Source organism: Condylura cristata, unplaced genomic scaffold (genome assembly GCF_000260355.1).
Source record: "Condylura cristata isolate star-nosed mole 26May11 unplaced genomic scaffold, ConCri1.0 scaffold00033, whole genome shotgun sequence".
NCBI lineage: Eukaryota > Metazoa > Chordata > Mammalia > Eulipotyphla > Talpidae > Condylura > Condylura cristata.
Window position 1 is genome coordinate 17,519,158 of NW_004567134.1, and position 15,296 is coordinate 17,534,453.

Below are 15,296 nucleotides of genomic sequence, written 5' to 3' on the forward strand. Positions count from 1 at the left end.
CCCGCACCCCGGACCCCCGCACCCCGGACCCACACAGACGTCCCTGCCAGCGCCGGCCGGCCTTTGGGGAGCCAAGGCCCAGGAACTGAAGTTGAAACAGAGCCCCGCGTAGCATCCCCAGACTCTCGGGGCTCCGTGGGTGCCGGTGAGCAGCGGGGGGCTGTAATTGCGCGCTGGAGAGGGAGGCAGCAAGAAGTGCGGGGCTCACCGGTGATTCACTTCAGATGGGACCGTTGGCCTCATCATAAAACACTGCCACAGAGGCTCCTGACAGTGCACAGCCCCCCAGAGGCCGAGAGGCTCGCGGGCACCAAGGGCCCTGCCCCCGCGGTCACAGCCATGCGGGTGGCCAGGGCCGGGGCGCCGAATCCGAGTCTGTTCTCAGAGCTGGGGGTGGAAGCTGACACGGGGACTGCTTCTGCCAGGGAGCGCAGGGAGGGTCGGGGCGGAAAGGGGGTCCTGAGAGACACAGGGCCAGGTGCTTGCCCTCTGCCCTCTGCTCCCGCCACCTCACCCGACTCTGGAATCCAGGTCCTGCTTCCAGTCCCCCCCAACCCCCTAGTTTCAACCACCCACTTCCAGCACAGATTCTTCCCTGTTCACACAAAGGCGGATCTCTCCACCACAAAGAAGCCCTCTGTCCTTCTCCAGACCGTATCTAGGCTGCTGGGAAGCGTCTCGCTAAAACCAAAATCCCCTATAGGATTTTCAGAAACTTGAGCAGAGCCCACGACTTTTTTTTTCCAAATGAAATTTTCATATTTTTTCTTAAAGATTTATTTATTTGTGCACACAGAGCTGGGGTACAGCCAGAGGTGCAGGGGCAGTGAGTGGGTTCACCAGAGACAGAGTGGGGAGCAGGACAGGAAAACCAACAAAAAATTAAAACTAGGACTACCATCAGATCCAGTGACCTCCCTTCTGGGTATGTACCCGGAGGAAACAGGATCGCTATCCTAAGTAGGTATCCGTGTCCCCAAGTTCACTGCTGCTCTACGACAGTCGCCAAGATAGGAAAACTACTATGTCCATCAAAGGGAAATGGATGGAGAAACTGGTGTGTACTGTTGACACTTACTGAAAGGTTCTGAGAAAAGTGATGGCAGGCAATGTTGTCATGGGACTGTAAAGAGTCACGACAAACCTACGTGGCAAAGCCAACGACAAGCCTACGCCCCACGGCACACTGCGGATGGGATCTGTCATTGACCAAAACGCAGCTAAGTGCTATCTGGCTTTACAAATGCGGCGGGATAGTATTCAGCCCTGAAAAAGAAGATAATCGTATCATCTGTGCCAGGGCATCATCCCAAGTACAGTACATCAGAGAAAGGTAAGTATTGCATGATGTCCCTAGGATGTGGAACTCCAAATGGGGTCACAAAGAAGAACCTGGTGGCCATGAGACCCTGGGACAGGCATGTGGGGTGGGTCACTGAGTGAGAGGCAAAGGCACACGTTTTCAGCTATGAGGCCAGTCAGTGCTGGGGACGCCATGCATAGCATGGTGATGATAACAAGCAATGGTGCTGTGCCTATTTGCAAGTTGCTAGAGGTTAAATCTAAAACATTCTCATAAAAAGAAAATTTTTAAAAAAATTATGACTAAACTGGTTGAGGTGATCATCTTGCTAAATCTACATATATGGAATCATCATTCTGTGCACCTCAAACTAATACAATGTTATATGTGAATTAGATCTCAATAAAACCCGAGGAAAATAGAAGCACAAAAGCCAGAGTCCAAGCAAATGAAAAAAAGATTTGATTAATTTAGACATCCACTTGCAGTGTACACGAATACCCAGTCTTCTTACACGCTCCCCATCATGCATACCGGTAGGTGTTTTGCCTCCTCTTTACTATTCTGAAGATTGAAAATGATTTGTGAGATTGGACATTTTCATATATTCACGGGCAATCATTTTCAATAAGTAGCTCTAGAAAGCCTTCGTCTGCCCGAGGACGCCTGTCCCCCGCAGACCTGCGCGCTCTCCGTGGCCTTCGTGGCCAGTGCCTCCTGCGCCTCTGACGATCAAGCTCTTTCCTGTGAGCCTCCCAGTGCAGTACGTGGCACAGACGTCACCTGACACGCGCCTCCCTTGTAAGCGCTGCCGGCAGGGCTGCGTCGTACTCCAACAGCATGTCCATTTGCTCAGCCGGCAGAGATTTCTGGAGCCCTCTGGGGCCAGGTAAGACCTTGCCGGGCCAGGCGCTTGCAGGCAGGGCATGTACGTTCATGAGGTCGGGCGGGCCAAAGCTCACTACAGAGTGGTGACTGCCATCGGGTGATCAGGTGCGAGGAAGAGGAAGGACGTGCCTCTGGGGATCGCTTTGCTTGAGTGGACGAGCGGTAAATGGTGCCTGTGGGAAGAGCGCCCCAAGCGAGGCCTGGGTGACAGCAGCCAGGGGAGCCCTGCCTCGGGGCCGCAGCACCCCAGACAGACCCCGCAGGAGCCCGGGGCACGGAGGGCATGAGAGGGCGCAAGAGGGAGGCGCAGGGCCATGGGGCCGATGGGTCAGGGTGACAACTCCGAGCACTTTCCGCACCGCAGGTCACGTGGCCTCGGCGCGGCACTCCCACCCGGAGCGTGGCCGTGCCCGTGGCAGTGTGTGCGTGCGGCGGGTGGCTGTGTCCCAGCAGAACTGAGAGGCAGCGCCGGGGCCAGCCCGTGGCTCGGGGCCTGTGGCCCTGGGCTAAGCCTCCCGTCTCCCGGGGGGGCGACTGCTCCATCCGAGGGCACCAGGCGACCCCCGGGTGCCGGGCGTGAGGGCCTGAATGGGGTCGAAACCGGCCACCGATTGGAAGCCACGCGGTCCCTCGGGACACAGAGCGGAAGGGGAGGCGGCCCCTCGGAGACGCACTGGCGGCGCCCACGCCGCAGAAGCCCCTGGGGACGGCAGGGTCCCGCGGCCCGCAGCGACGCCGTCGTCACGGGCGACTTCCGCCCGGCCGGTCTCTCCGAGAGCTGGCGCAGGAGGCAGATCTCGAAGTCGGAGCAGAGGGGGGTGCCTTCCGCCCCCAGACCTCGCGGAGGGCTCTGCGGGGCGAGGCCCTGGCGCTGGGCCTGTGCTGGCCCCTCGGAGGCGGCTTCATTTCCTGCCTTGGGCGATAGGAAGAGTCCGCGCCCAGGCCCCACTCTGCTCTGACCAGGCCGGGTCCCGTCTAGACACTGACCCCCAGGCCAAGGGTCCCCAGGTGCTCGTCCCTGCCCGCCCACCAGGGGTTGGGCCCCCAGGGATCACGCGCTCAATTACACCTCACTGCAGAAATGAGATGATGCATGTGGATCTCTGCCTTCGGCTTTCTTGGGAAGAAAGAGACGCCCGAGACCCTCGCACACCTCAGACCTGAGCCGTGGCACTGTGAGGTGACCCCTGCTGCCGTGTGCAAACCAGAAGGCAGATGCCCTGGCTCGGCGTCCCGCCCGGCAGCCGCCCTGCCGTCAGCGGCAGGGGGAAGGTGACACTGGGAGGGGCCCTGGGACACACGGTGGGCCGGACGGGTCAGGGAGGCAGGTGCGGCCAGCCAGATACCGGTGCTGGGTACGCAAACCCGGTCATTCCAAGCGGGTCCCGGGCTCAAGGCCGGAGTCTGCCAGGCCGACGAGGCCGCTGTGTAAGTCAGGCCTCTCTGGGGACCTGGGCTTCGTGCCAGTGAGCCGTCGGGACGTGAGCTGGCATCAAGGTTCCAAGGCCAGCAGAGCAGCTGGGGCAGGAATTGGGGCTCTGGGCCTTGGCCACTCAGCTGCCCGCCTGCGGATGCCGACGGCGGACCTACGGGGCCCGGGGCGGCCCCGCAGAGACGCAGACCTCGCCTCTCCTTTCTCCGTGGCTGTTTCCACCCTTCCCGGGCTCCGCTCGCCTGAGACCTGCCCCGGAAGGGGCTTTGAAAGTTCAGCAAGTTGACGCATCGCACGTGGGCACGCTGGAGGCTCTAATTGGAGGCTGTTGAATCCCCGTGGCTTGAGGGCCGGGCGGAGTCGGGCCTGGAGAGCCAGCACAGCCTGCGCGTGGCGGGGCGGGGCGCGACCCGAGTGGAGGTACAGGAGCCCTGCCGTCTGAGGGCGCGTGACCCCGGCAGATGGCCCACACCCCGACCCTCCAGGCCCCAGCTCCCATCAGCGAGGACAGCTGTGTTCACTAGGAACTGGGGGAGCTGACAGTCAGCGGCCGTTGGCTCCTGGGAAGGAACCGGTGCCGTGTCCAGCGGTCAGCAGACGCGCTCAGAGCAGCTCTTGCGGCACCTGCGGGAGTCAACGACTGCCCTGCGGAGACCTGCGGGAGGCCCGGTCACTGGGGAGAGGGCGGCCCTGGGCCCGGAGGCCTTCCCAGCCCTTCCTGCGAGCAGGGAGGGGACAGGGACTGTGAGCCCCAGGTCAGGCCTGAGGTCCTTTCCTAGCACACCGGGAGAGGGGAGAAGAAGGGGCGCGGCTGGGCACCAGCCTGACCCACTTTTTTCCGCCAAGAGTCTGTTCTCAGTCTTCATCTCTCAGGGTGGACACACGCCAGATGTGGCCATGGCAAGGGCGGGGTCACCCGAATCGGGGATCTGCCCCCCGGCCCAGGTGGGCGAGAAGCGCTCACGGGGTGCGCCCGTCCCCCACCTGGGCGGCTTCCCCAGGCGCCCGAGGAGTCCCTTGCTGGACACACCACAGGCAGTCTTTGCTTTTCCCGGAGAACAATCTAGTCGGGCACCCCACAGGGGCCGTGTGGAACAATGGGGCGTCCAGGAGATTCTCGTCGTCGGCCGTTGTGGTGTTTCCCTGAATCCTTATAGACCCCCAGGGAAATCCCCAACACCTAGGACTCATTCTCTTTCATCTCTGGCTGCCTTGCAAAATCCTTCCCTCTAGAAGTCACAGGATTACAGTAAAATGAGCGAGCCACCACCTGCATCCTGCTTAACAGAAGCAAAAATCAACCTCGGCGGGTGGGGTGGGGGTGATATTTTGTAAGAAAGATTCTTCTCCCTTACGCTGTGTTAATGAACTCAACTGTTGGGGAAGTCCGCAAAGACATCGCTGGCATGATAAAAATGATTTCAATTTCCCGAAACAGTGAATGGTTGTTACTGAACTTGCTGCCTAATCTCTCTCTCCTGCTCCAATGGTATTCTTCCACTCGAAACACTTAAAATGTTAAATCTAAATAAAAACAGAGGGCTTCCGACTGCGGCCAGCTTGCGAGATGCTTGCAAACGCGATCCCATGGTTTTACGCGCATGCGGTGTGTCTTTACTCCCGCCCAGTCTTCTCTAGCCCACAACCCGCAAACCGCCCCCGCCCCCCGCCCAGGACGTGAGCGTTTTCACAGAGCAACTCACAGCTTCTGTTTCGCAACTCAGCACCTTCAACTGTGCAAATCCCCTGTGCGGACATCACACCCCACAGAGAGGAGCCAGAGAAGGCTGAGCGCAGCTCTGGGGCAAAAGCTCGATGCCTCAAGACAGCTTCCCTGCTCCTGGAGTCTGGCCTTAGCAGCACAGCGTCTTCCTGAACAACCCGCGCGGTGGACCCGTTCTGAAACCCGTAACGTTTCCAGTCTTTAAGTGAGTAAACTTATATGTCTGACCTTCTCAAGAAGGTTCGTTGATAGGGCCAACAAGAGCTAGCCATAAAGCGGAAATGGCAGCGACATATATTGTCAAATGTGCACTCCCGTGAGGCTCACCTATAAAACAAGAGAGCGCACCTGCCTTCCGTATTTCTGAAGAATGAAGGCACAAACAGGGGAAGTCACGTTTGTAACCTGTGGCATGGGGGATTGTGTTGGCTTTATTAAGAAAATAATCGTTATCTCCGAAGGTTTTGATGGTGCACATCACCCCCATAAAAAGTTCAACGGCTGTCAACTTACCTGCGCACGCCGGGGATATGTTTCCTCTCCCCTCGCCTGCTTCTCAAACCCTAACTCATCTTTTATGATTCCCCTGGCCCAGGGATAGATAGAAGCAATAAAATGAAATTCAGGTTGGTTTCACAGACTGTAAACACGTATTATAAATTTGAAATATATGTGTCGTATGCAACTGGGCGATGCAAATGCCTCGTTAGGTCCCGGAGCAGACCCAGTGCACAGCGCCAGCCTTGAGTGCCAGGACAGACAGGGCAGCCCCGGGCAGTTACAGTGGCCTAGTCCCGGGAAGGAAGGCAGGCCGTGGCCCTCTCTTCCCACCCCAAAGAACTAGGTGTGGAAGTAGAGCAAGCGGCAGAAATGAACGCAGAGGAAGGCTAAACTTAGGCAGCTTTACGAATGGGCTCCACCAGCCGGCTCTGCAGTAGGTCGGAGGGCCGACCGCTGGCTGGTCCCAGTGGGGTCATGGGACCAGGCCCTCTGCAGGTGCCAGATGGCACGGCCTCGAGGCCTAACGCCGCAAGCTTCCCTCCTCCTGGGAGTTCCAGAAGAACACCGTGCTGCCTACTACACACAACCTCTGCTCTCTACCATCGACTCGATTTCCACATTTACAAGAATCACACATTTTTGAGTCGCGTGGCGTGGTGTGCATTTTCTCTTACCTTTTCCGCAGACTGAGCGGTGCCAAAAAAAATTGGAATGAAGGCCAGCCACACTATACACGTCGTGTACATGGTGAATCCAATGGGCTTGGCCTCGTTAAAGTTCTCCGGGACACCGCGAGTCTTGATGGCATACACAGTGCATGTGACCATGAGGAGGATGCTGTATCCCAAGGAGCAAATGATCTGGAGATCTGTAATGTCACATTTGAGAACTCCCCTGGCCAGCTCAGGGTTCATGGTCTTATGCTCATCGTAGTCCACGATGATGTTGGGGGGATCCACGCCAAACCAAATGAAGACGCCGAGGAGCTGCACGGATATTAGGCTGGAAGTGATGGCCAGCTGCGAGGTGGGGCTGATGAGTCTGGGTGCTGTCACGGACTTCTTGCCCTGTTCAAAGATGCGGTAGATCCGGTTGGTCTTGGTCAACAGCGCCGCGTAGCTGATGCACATCCCCAAGCCCAGGAACACCCTGCGGAAGGAGCACACGGCCACGTCGGGCTTGGCGATCATCAGAAAGGTGATGATGTAGCACAGGAAGATGCCGGTCAAGAGCACGTAGCTCAGCTCCCGGCCCGAGGCCCGCACGATGGGCGTGTCGTTGTAGCGGATGAACGTGGCCATGACGAAGATGGTGGCGACGATGCCCAGCATGGCCAGGAAGACGGGGATGACGGCCCAGGGGGAGTGCCACTCCAGCTTGATGATAGGGATGTCCTGGCAGCCCGTGCGGTTCTCGTTGGGCCGCTGGTCGTAGGGGCAGTGCTGGCAGGTCATCTCGTCGAGCTGGTACTGGTAGCCGTCGCACGGCTCGCAGGTCCAGCAGCACGGTGTGCCCTTCTGCGTCTTCTTCCTCTGCCCGGGCTTGCAGGGCAGCGTGCACACCGAGGAGGGGATCTCCCGCACGCCCCTGCCCCACTGCATGTCCTCTATCTGCCGTGAAGAAGAAGAAGGTGCAAGATTACTCAGAGCGGCCAGGCGGCAGCGACCCCAGTGACAACAGCAGCGTGGAGCCTGGGGGGGAGGTCCGACCCGCCCCCCGCGAGGGGTGAGGCCCGCCCCCGCCCCCCCATGGGCGCTACGAGGAGCAGGGGCTGCGCCGCCCAGGTCTGCCAGGACCTGCTGCGCCCAGATCTGTGCGCTGGGACCGGCAACCCCTCGCCCGGCTCGCTGGTCACCTCTCCGCAGACGCTCCCATAGGCCTCATCTACCCCCCGGGCAGATTCCCGTTCCCCACCGACCCTGCCCAGACAGACACGTCCTGAACCAGAGCCACCTCCTTACCCTGAAGCTGCGCCCCGGGCATCTGAGATGAGATAAATCGAGAAATCCTGAGCGCAGCTGCAGTCTTAGGGCCATCGTGAAATGCCCCACATCAAGGCAGAAACATTAAGTGGGCAAACATAAAGCCACACCTAACCCACATTACGTGTTTTTTAAGAATGTTGCTAAATGGTTGTGGGGGATACTGTAGTTCGGCCCTGGCGTGGCCTTATCACTCGGCTTCTCACTGAGAAACCTGACGCCCAGGGCATCTAGACTGGCGCCCCGAGGATCACTGTCGAGGCAGGGAGAGAATCCAGTCAGCGGGGCCGCTGATTCCCGCGCAGCGCGACCCAGGACCGACCCCTGCGCTGTGAGCTTAGGCCATACATTCGGCTTGGCGGAAGTACCCTGAGCTATACTTCAGTTGCTGGCGAGCAAGAGCCCTGAGCAGCGACCACGTTAGTCTCCAGCACCCACACTTGCAAAGGATATGCTTAGGCAGCGGATTACTTTCCAGAATACATTTCAGTGAACGAATTTGGCTGATATTCGCCATATCTAGTTAATTGAATTTTTAATACAGTTGAGCCAAAACATAGCTTGGGAAGATAATGGAACTTCTGCAACTTTCCCAATGCATAATGCAGAGAGATAAGGAAGAAAGAAAGAGCCTTTATTGCTCGCTGCAATTTCAGCGCTGTGTTCAAATGGGCACTGCCCACGGCGAGGCTGGGCCCTGCCGTCGGAACCTGTGAGGAGGACATTCAAAAATCCGAAACGGGTGTAGTGGGAATAATCCCCATTTACATTTCACAATCAGCATAATTCTCGCAACTTTAACCAGCGACCCGATAATGTCCCCAAAGCCCCTGTGAACTCATTTGCATATGGACAAAACCCAGGTCAGCACCGGTAAACCTACTAACAGGAAGCAGAATCGTTTCCCCCAACACCATCGTTTGTGAGGCGGCACATCGCTGGCAGACATGCGCAGTCATAAAATTAAGGGAATGATTCGTAATGGGAAAAAGATGGGCATTACCTTTACAAATGTCCAATTTCAAGAAGCTGTAATCTACAAAAGGCCATTTATTAATATAAATGTTTCCAAATGTTCAATTAAAGGGACCTACTCAAGGTTAATAAGAAAGATGAACAAACACCTACAAATAGCTTCCTTCAGGAAGGCCCAGGATGGTCAGCTGCAGCAGCAGCGAGGCTGATAGGTCAGCTGGTTACGCGGATCTGTGGAGCTGGATGCAGGACTCACACAGACAGCCCAACAGATTGCCACGAGATGTCATATTTTACAGCCAATTGCAAATGCTGTCAGCTCACTATTTCTTCCCCAGAAATAAAATAAAATGCCCAGCAATGCTGAACAGACTTTTTCTCCCTTAAATTATCCAAATATATACCAGAGCTGCAGCCACAAACATTACATTGACTGATGACTTAATTTGTTTTCAATTTTCATTTAAAGTAGATTTCAACTCAATTTAATTGTATATATTAAACGGAAAAAGTTGCCTCTTGCTCCAAATGAACAAAAGTCTAATTGACTTGCTTTGCCAACAAAAGTCATTATTGAAAATATAATCTGTGTTCCTTGAAGGTACCAAGCAACCTTTAAAAGCTCCAGTAAGTGAGCATTTTGTTCAAGCAACAAATATCATTTGTGTATATCTCTACCCATCTGCACAGCCAGGGCGGCTCTCCTCGGAAGAAACAGTTGCTACAGATGCCCAGAGGCGACTATTTAAGGCAGGAGGATCATTTAGGACTAAGAAAAATCAACTCTAATGTCAATTTACTTTGCCAGAAGTAAATTTCAAGTGTATTCTGAACGCTGTATTTTGCTTAGCTGGAAAGTCAAATTTAAGGCGCAGGAAGATTTGGGGGAAGGGTCGGATATTTGCCAGAGTCTCTGTAGAAGACAGAGTTCATTTTCCTCCCGGACACCCAGACTTTATGGTTATTGGGTACCTGGCAGCTTGCTGGCAGCACGGGAAGGCTGTTAAGATCCCAGCTCGCGGCAAGAATGGGCTTTCATGGCCAGTACGGCTCAGGAACACCACACGGGGGCCTGTGTTCTACGGCCCATCTGGGAAGGCAAAGGGTGCCGAGCTGGCGGCGCTCACGGAAACCACGGCTGCTCCGGAATCCCAGGGACGCATCCGTCACTCTCAGAAAAAAACACGCGCGGAGGGATGCAGTGCCTGCAGGCCGTGCACTCGGTGCGTGCCAGCGTGCTGCCTGGGCTGCAGCGGCCCTTCCGCCCCCGGGGACTCAGGCAGAAGGCAAGGCACCGGGGCGCGGGGCAGGACGCTGTCTCTGGGGAGCGGCTACGTCCTGGGATTAGCCCCCGCCGGAGCCTGCTGGCCTGGAGTCTGACCGCGAAGGGACCAGCTTCCCCAGCGGTTAACCAGCTCCCTATGCGTCGGGTTTCCTGGCAGTCAGATAACCAACGGTCTCTCCTGCGTCTGCACATGCAGACCTGAGGTGTTAGACAGCCAGCACCCCCAGTTCCTGCACGGGGAGTAGGAACTCCAGGAAAGGCAATTCAGCCGCTCGTGATTGGAAACACGTGTTTCCTGCAGCGTCAACCAGGTGATGGAGCTGAAGATCAGAAGGTGAGCGACGACTCCTGACTTCTGGCTCAGACAGACGTCATGAAAGCGCCTGTTAGCTCAAGCTCTCAACACGTGTCCTTGGCATGGAGAAACTCGGTCTGGTTCTGGCAGAGGAGAAGGGAGCGCACAGATTCTATGATCATGGCCAGACCCAGACCTCCCCAGAGATGGGGGTTTTATCAACACCGGTGCATCCGTTTTTATCCAGAAGGGAACTATCTGGTCCTTCCCGAACACTTTCTACCTGAAAGAAAATTTCATCACTCTGGGGCTGTTTTCTTTGGTGAAGTTGCATTTGCATATCTCCAAGGCTTATTCTGTAGACCAGACTGGTTGGGGCTTTTATTGGATGACTCTGCAACATGATTTTTACTTATTAAAACCTTATAAAATGAGCTAATTTAAAAAGAGCTTTCTTATCAAAACGCCATTTGTTCATTAAAATACATCTGTCCTGTCTAATTTATGCAAAAACCTCTTTTAGGAAAAAGTGCTCAAAAGATGCAGAATGTTTATTAGTAGGAAAGAGCCAGGCTTCAGTTCCGGTGGGGGGCTGGCTGGCAAGGAATTCACAGCACCTCAATATCCTTTTCCTTTTGAAAATAAAATAGTGTGCTTTTTATTTTTTTACTCTTAAGGCCTGCATTTTTCAGTCTCAGGGCCTGTGATAAGATTTGGGGACTGCTCTCTTTGTTTTAAAGGTTACTAAAGCTTTGTTTATTTGTGCATACAGAACTGGGGTACAGGCCAGAGGTGCAGGGGCGGCGAGAGGCTTCCCCAGAGACAGAGCGGGGAGCAGAACAGGCAGATCGAGGAAGTCCACTGCTGAGGGGAGCAGTGGGCGGTCAGGAGAGGTCTGCCGCGCCCTGGGGTCAACCCGGGGCAGGCGGGGATCGAACTTGCACTGAAGCAGCTGCTCTGCTAATAAAAACAAGCACGGGCCAGACTGTGCTTATTCCAGATTGCAGTGGCAGGAGGCACCCTTTACATGCTGGGAAGGAAGCGCCACCACAGTCTCAGGAACAGACGGACTCTGGGTGTGCAGGGGGACCCCAGGGCTTCAGCTGCCCATGGATCTCAGGGAGGCCCTAGGTGTGGACAACCCCGTACCGACGTCAAGACTTTACTTTGAACTAAACCAGGGTCCCCAAATGTGCCCGCACCACTGAAAGACTTGGGGATCCTCTAAATATTCCAGACATCAGTGTGTCTGCAAGGTGGGGGTCCAGGGGACACGCTTACCTGTGTGAGAAGCAGTCACCTATCAAGTTCTGGGGTGCAGGCTTTTCACGCGTCAGTCTCTGTGGCCATCACTGTGGCCGTGACCGTGTTAATGCAGAAGGTGCTTGGGGGCGAGAGGCACGCGTGCTCACTGCGGACACCTGGGGGTGGCTGTGTGCACACGCGCACCTGTGCACACCTGCGCCTGGCGGCGGGACACGTGCAGGCAGGCGGCCTGGTGGCCCAAGGGGCAAGCCCACGAGACGCCGCCGAGAGGGGCGCCCGGGAGAGCCCAGGGCAAGAGCACGAAGATGCGGGGGGCCGGGGCTCAGCTGCCTGCCTGCCCCCCAGCCCCCCTGGGCCCAGCGCCGTCGGCCTCCTCGCATGCCAGCCCCGCCCCCACTCTGTGCACCTGGTCTGGGCATGGGAGCCCTGAACCCACCCGGCGCTCTGGGCCGGGCGACCGCCTGCGTGGCTCACTACGCACCGCCAGGACGTGTCCAAGTTAGACTTCCATGTTGTTACCGGCAAACAAAGCCCAGCACCCGAAGTAAACAAGCGGGCGGGTGAGGAGGAAGAAGCGTGTCTCCCTGCAAGACAGCCCGGCCCCCAGGCACCCCGGTGGAAGTGGGGAGCAGGACAGCAGGAAAGGCGCGGGAACAGCCCTGCCTGAGGGGCGTTGCGTGTTTCAGGGCTCCCCTGTTCCTCAGCTTAGGGGCCGTGGGCAGACGAGGTTGGAGGCTCCAGGCTGACTGAACAGTTGCTTCCAGTAAACCCGAGCTTACCTATTGCTACGAAAAAGTTGTAGAGCTCTGAGACAGTCTTTTCAGGATTTTCCTCCCTTTTTCCCCAGATGAATCGGGCAGCATCAATGCATTTTACAAAATGCCGGACCTCAGATGCAGCCACGTGCACCCCCAGTGCGCGGCCTGAGCCGGGTCCCTTCTGCGACAGCCACCTCCTTCCTCGTCCCGAGCCGCTAAAACAGTCTCTCAAGCGCCCGTGGGGACACAGCTCCGTACGAGAAGCGGGCTCCCATTATTAGACACATTTGAACATTTACTTTGGTGCCTCCAACTACACTCACTGGCATAAAGCTGGCTGACAGCATGCATTTGTTTTGGGGCGACAGGGTCAAACGTCTCCAAATGCGTTTTCACACCCCACCCTCCACCAAAGCCCGGGAAGCCCCAGCCGTGTCCCACGGGGCCCCCGTCTTCCCTGGACTGGAGGTAATTTCTAGAGCGGCACACCCCCAGCCCACTGGTCAGACCGGACGTAGCCGGCCGCAGGCCGGGCCGCCCCTGCCAGGGCTGCCTGTGACTTACGCTCCACTGGAACAGCTCCCCTCGTCTGTGGCTGACGCCACGGGGCAGCAGGGGCCGACGGACGCACGGCGGAGGCCGCGCCTGCCTGGCGCTTCACGACGACAAGGGCGGCTCGAGCCGAGGACGAGAGCGGAGCCCAGAGCCGGCACCCTGAGGGCCAGGTCCGGGAGTCGTGTGGCTCTGAGCACCCCCTGCCCCCACAGACTCACACGCCAGCGGCCTGTGCAGGTTTCGGCCCCACAACCGCGTCAGAGACTGACCAGGCCCCTCTGGACGCCACCTCCCCTGTGGCTGTCCGCGCTGAGGCCCGCCCAGGCCAGCTGGCGCAGCCGCCGGGCGCCCACACGCCGCCTGCCTCCCTGGCCTGTGGCAGCTCCCAGCAGCTTCCCACCCGCCCGCCTGCGACGCTCTGTGCCACAGACCCTGGCTCAGCAAGCCCCTGCCCCCGCCCACCCGCCGTCCCTCTGCACACTGGCGAGGTCTCTCTTCCAAGGGAGAACGCAGTTTGCAATTATGCAAGTAGGAGTCCTCATTAGGGTGATAGCTGCTGCCTCCCTGGGGACCCCTGAGCCCAGAGCGCCTACCCGCTCGTTCACCCCTGAGACTCGCTTATGGGGTGGGGCTGAGCTTGCTGGAGAGAGACGGCGGGGGTCAGCGCGGGGGCAGAGGGGACCGACCGCTCCCCTCCAAGTGATTTTCTTGGGCCAAACTTGGCTTCCTTGTCACCAGCAGACTCCGTGGTGACGCGCGGGAATCCCGTCTGCTTCGTGGCCATTCGATGGGCATCCCTGGGGTGGACTTGACAGTTGCCTTGTGGGAAGAAAGGACATTAAATTGGGAGCCCTGAATTGCTGGAGAGGGGCGTGGACACAGTGCACACAGCCGGCGGGGGAGGGAGACGCGGCCTCGCGGGGAAGCGGTCAGCGCTGGACTCCGGGAGGGCCCCGGCTGAGCGCTGAGCCCTGGCTGCGGTGGGAACAAACTCCAGATAGAAACAGGAGAACAGCTGGAAAGTCAGACCTGCCTGGGCGCCCCGACGGGCTTCACGCCCAGACGGCGCCCCAGAGACGGGGCCCTGGCGGCCGGGACTCCCTGCAGGTGAGTCAGGCCCGAGTAACGGACTCCGGAGACTCAGCCCAGGCGCCTGTCACCGCCCTCACTCCAGCCGGGGCCCCTAGGCGTGAGCAGCAATGTCGCGGGGCGCTCTCTGGACCCGAGCCCCCTCCGCCGGCCCTGGCCCCGGCCCCCGCACACCAGAGCAGCCGCAGCGTGAGCCCCGCGCGTGGCCGTGGCTCAGGCCTGAGCGAGTCCTCTCCTCCGGCGGCCCGGTCCCTCCCCTGTGGCCAGCACAGTGAGTCCCAGGCCACGGAGAAAACTCAGGTCCGCAACGCGCCTTGGCCGCTGGGCGCTGCTGCTGCCCACCACAGCGGCTGCTGCTGACCCCCCGTCGCTGCGGTCACCCCTCTGCACCGGCCCCGGAGAGACGCCACCGCCGGCTGGATTTGGCGTCAGTTTCTCCTCCGCCCACAGCGACCGGTCAGTGAGTGTCCTGACCCACGGCCCCGTGCCCCCCCGGGGTCCCCGCTGGGCCGCAGCTCGTTCTCTGCGTTATGTCCCCTGGAAGGAGACCGCGTGTCCTCGCGTGGGTCTGCTGGCCCTAGGCAGCCTGTCCGGCCTCCATTCTGGCACCTACAGTTCTGGAGCAAAGCAAGCTCAGGACTGCCCGGTCACAGGGCCCCCCCGAGGCGCCGGTCACGAGCTGGACCCCGGGGCAGGGTCTGCGCAGGGGGTGAGGACGGACGCAGGAGCGGACTCCCGGCTTCGCCAGGCGAGACCGGGACGCCGGGGGCCGTTGACGGACCCGTAAGAGGAGCCTGAGCTGGCCAGTGGGGCCTGTTGATAAGACTGAAGTCAGGCTGGACCCCAACTCCGACAGGAGAAACAGAGCCGCCCCGCCCTCCCCCTGCTCCCCTCTGACTGGTGCTGGTGGCCAGCGGAGAGGCCGGGTGGTGCCCGGCACAGCGGCCCGCGACGCCGTCTCCTTGTCGGGGCGTCTGCTGGGCCCGGACTGAAGGCCTGGCCCCGAGGCCGGGGGACCCTCGCCCCTCCACACCGGCCTCCCCTGGGGACGGCCTCGCCGGCGCACTGCGCCCCTGAGCCGTCTCTGTCCTCCCGACCCTCCACGCCCGGGGGCTGCCCTCCCCGTGCCGGACCCTGCCGGCCTCTTCTGTTTGCGCTGACCTGGGGCCCACTGCACTCTCCCAGGTCCCCTGCAGGACAGGGCCTCAAAGGTGGACGGGGCCTGGCGGAGCCCGGCCCGGGCC

General features: G+C 58.8%; 1 protein-coding gene across 7 annotated transcripts in view; it reads right to left on the reverse strand.

The window, feature by feature from the left end:
* The window catches only part of GRM7 (glutamate receptor, metabotropic 7), a 464,393-nt gene that overhangs the window by 76,978 nt on the left and 372,119 nt on the right, over positions 1-15,296 (reverse strand). For 6 of the 7 annotated variants that reach the window (XR_001146008.1, XM_004692396.2, XM_004692395.2 and 3 more), the window contains exon 8: positions 6,522-7,457. Coding sequence is in view for 6 of the 7 variants with exons in the window: in XM_004692396.2 (XP_004692453.1) it covers positions 6,522-7,457 (936 nt within the window). In the remaining variant the exon portion in view is untranslated. Of the gene's footprint in view, positions 1-1,805; positions 2,365-6,521; positions 7,458-15,296 lie in introns of those variants that run through there. The other variant, XM_012732166.1, reaches the window with a different exon arrangement.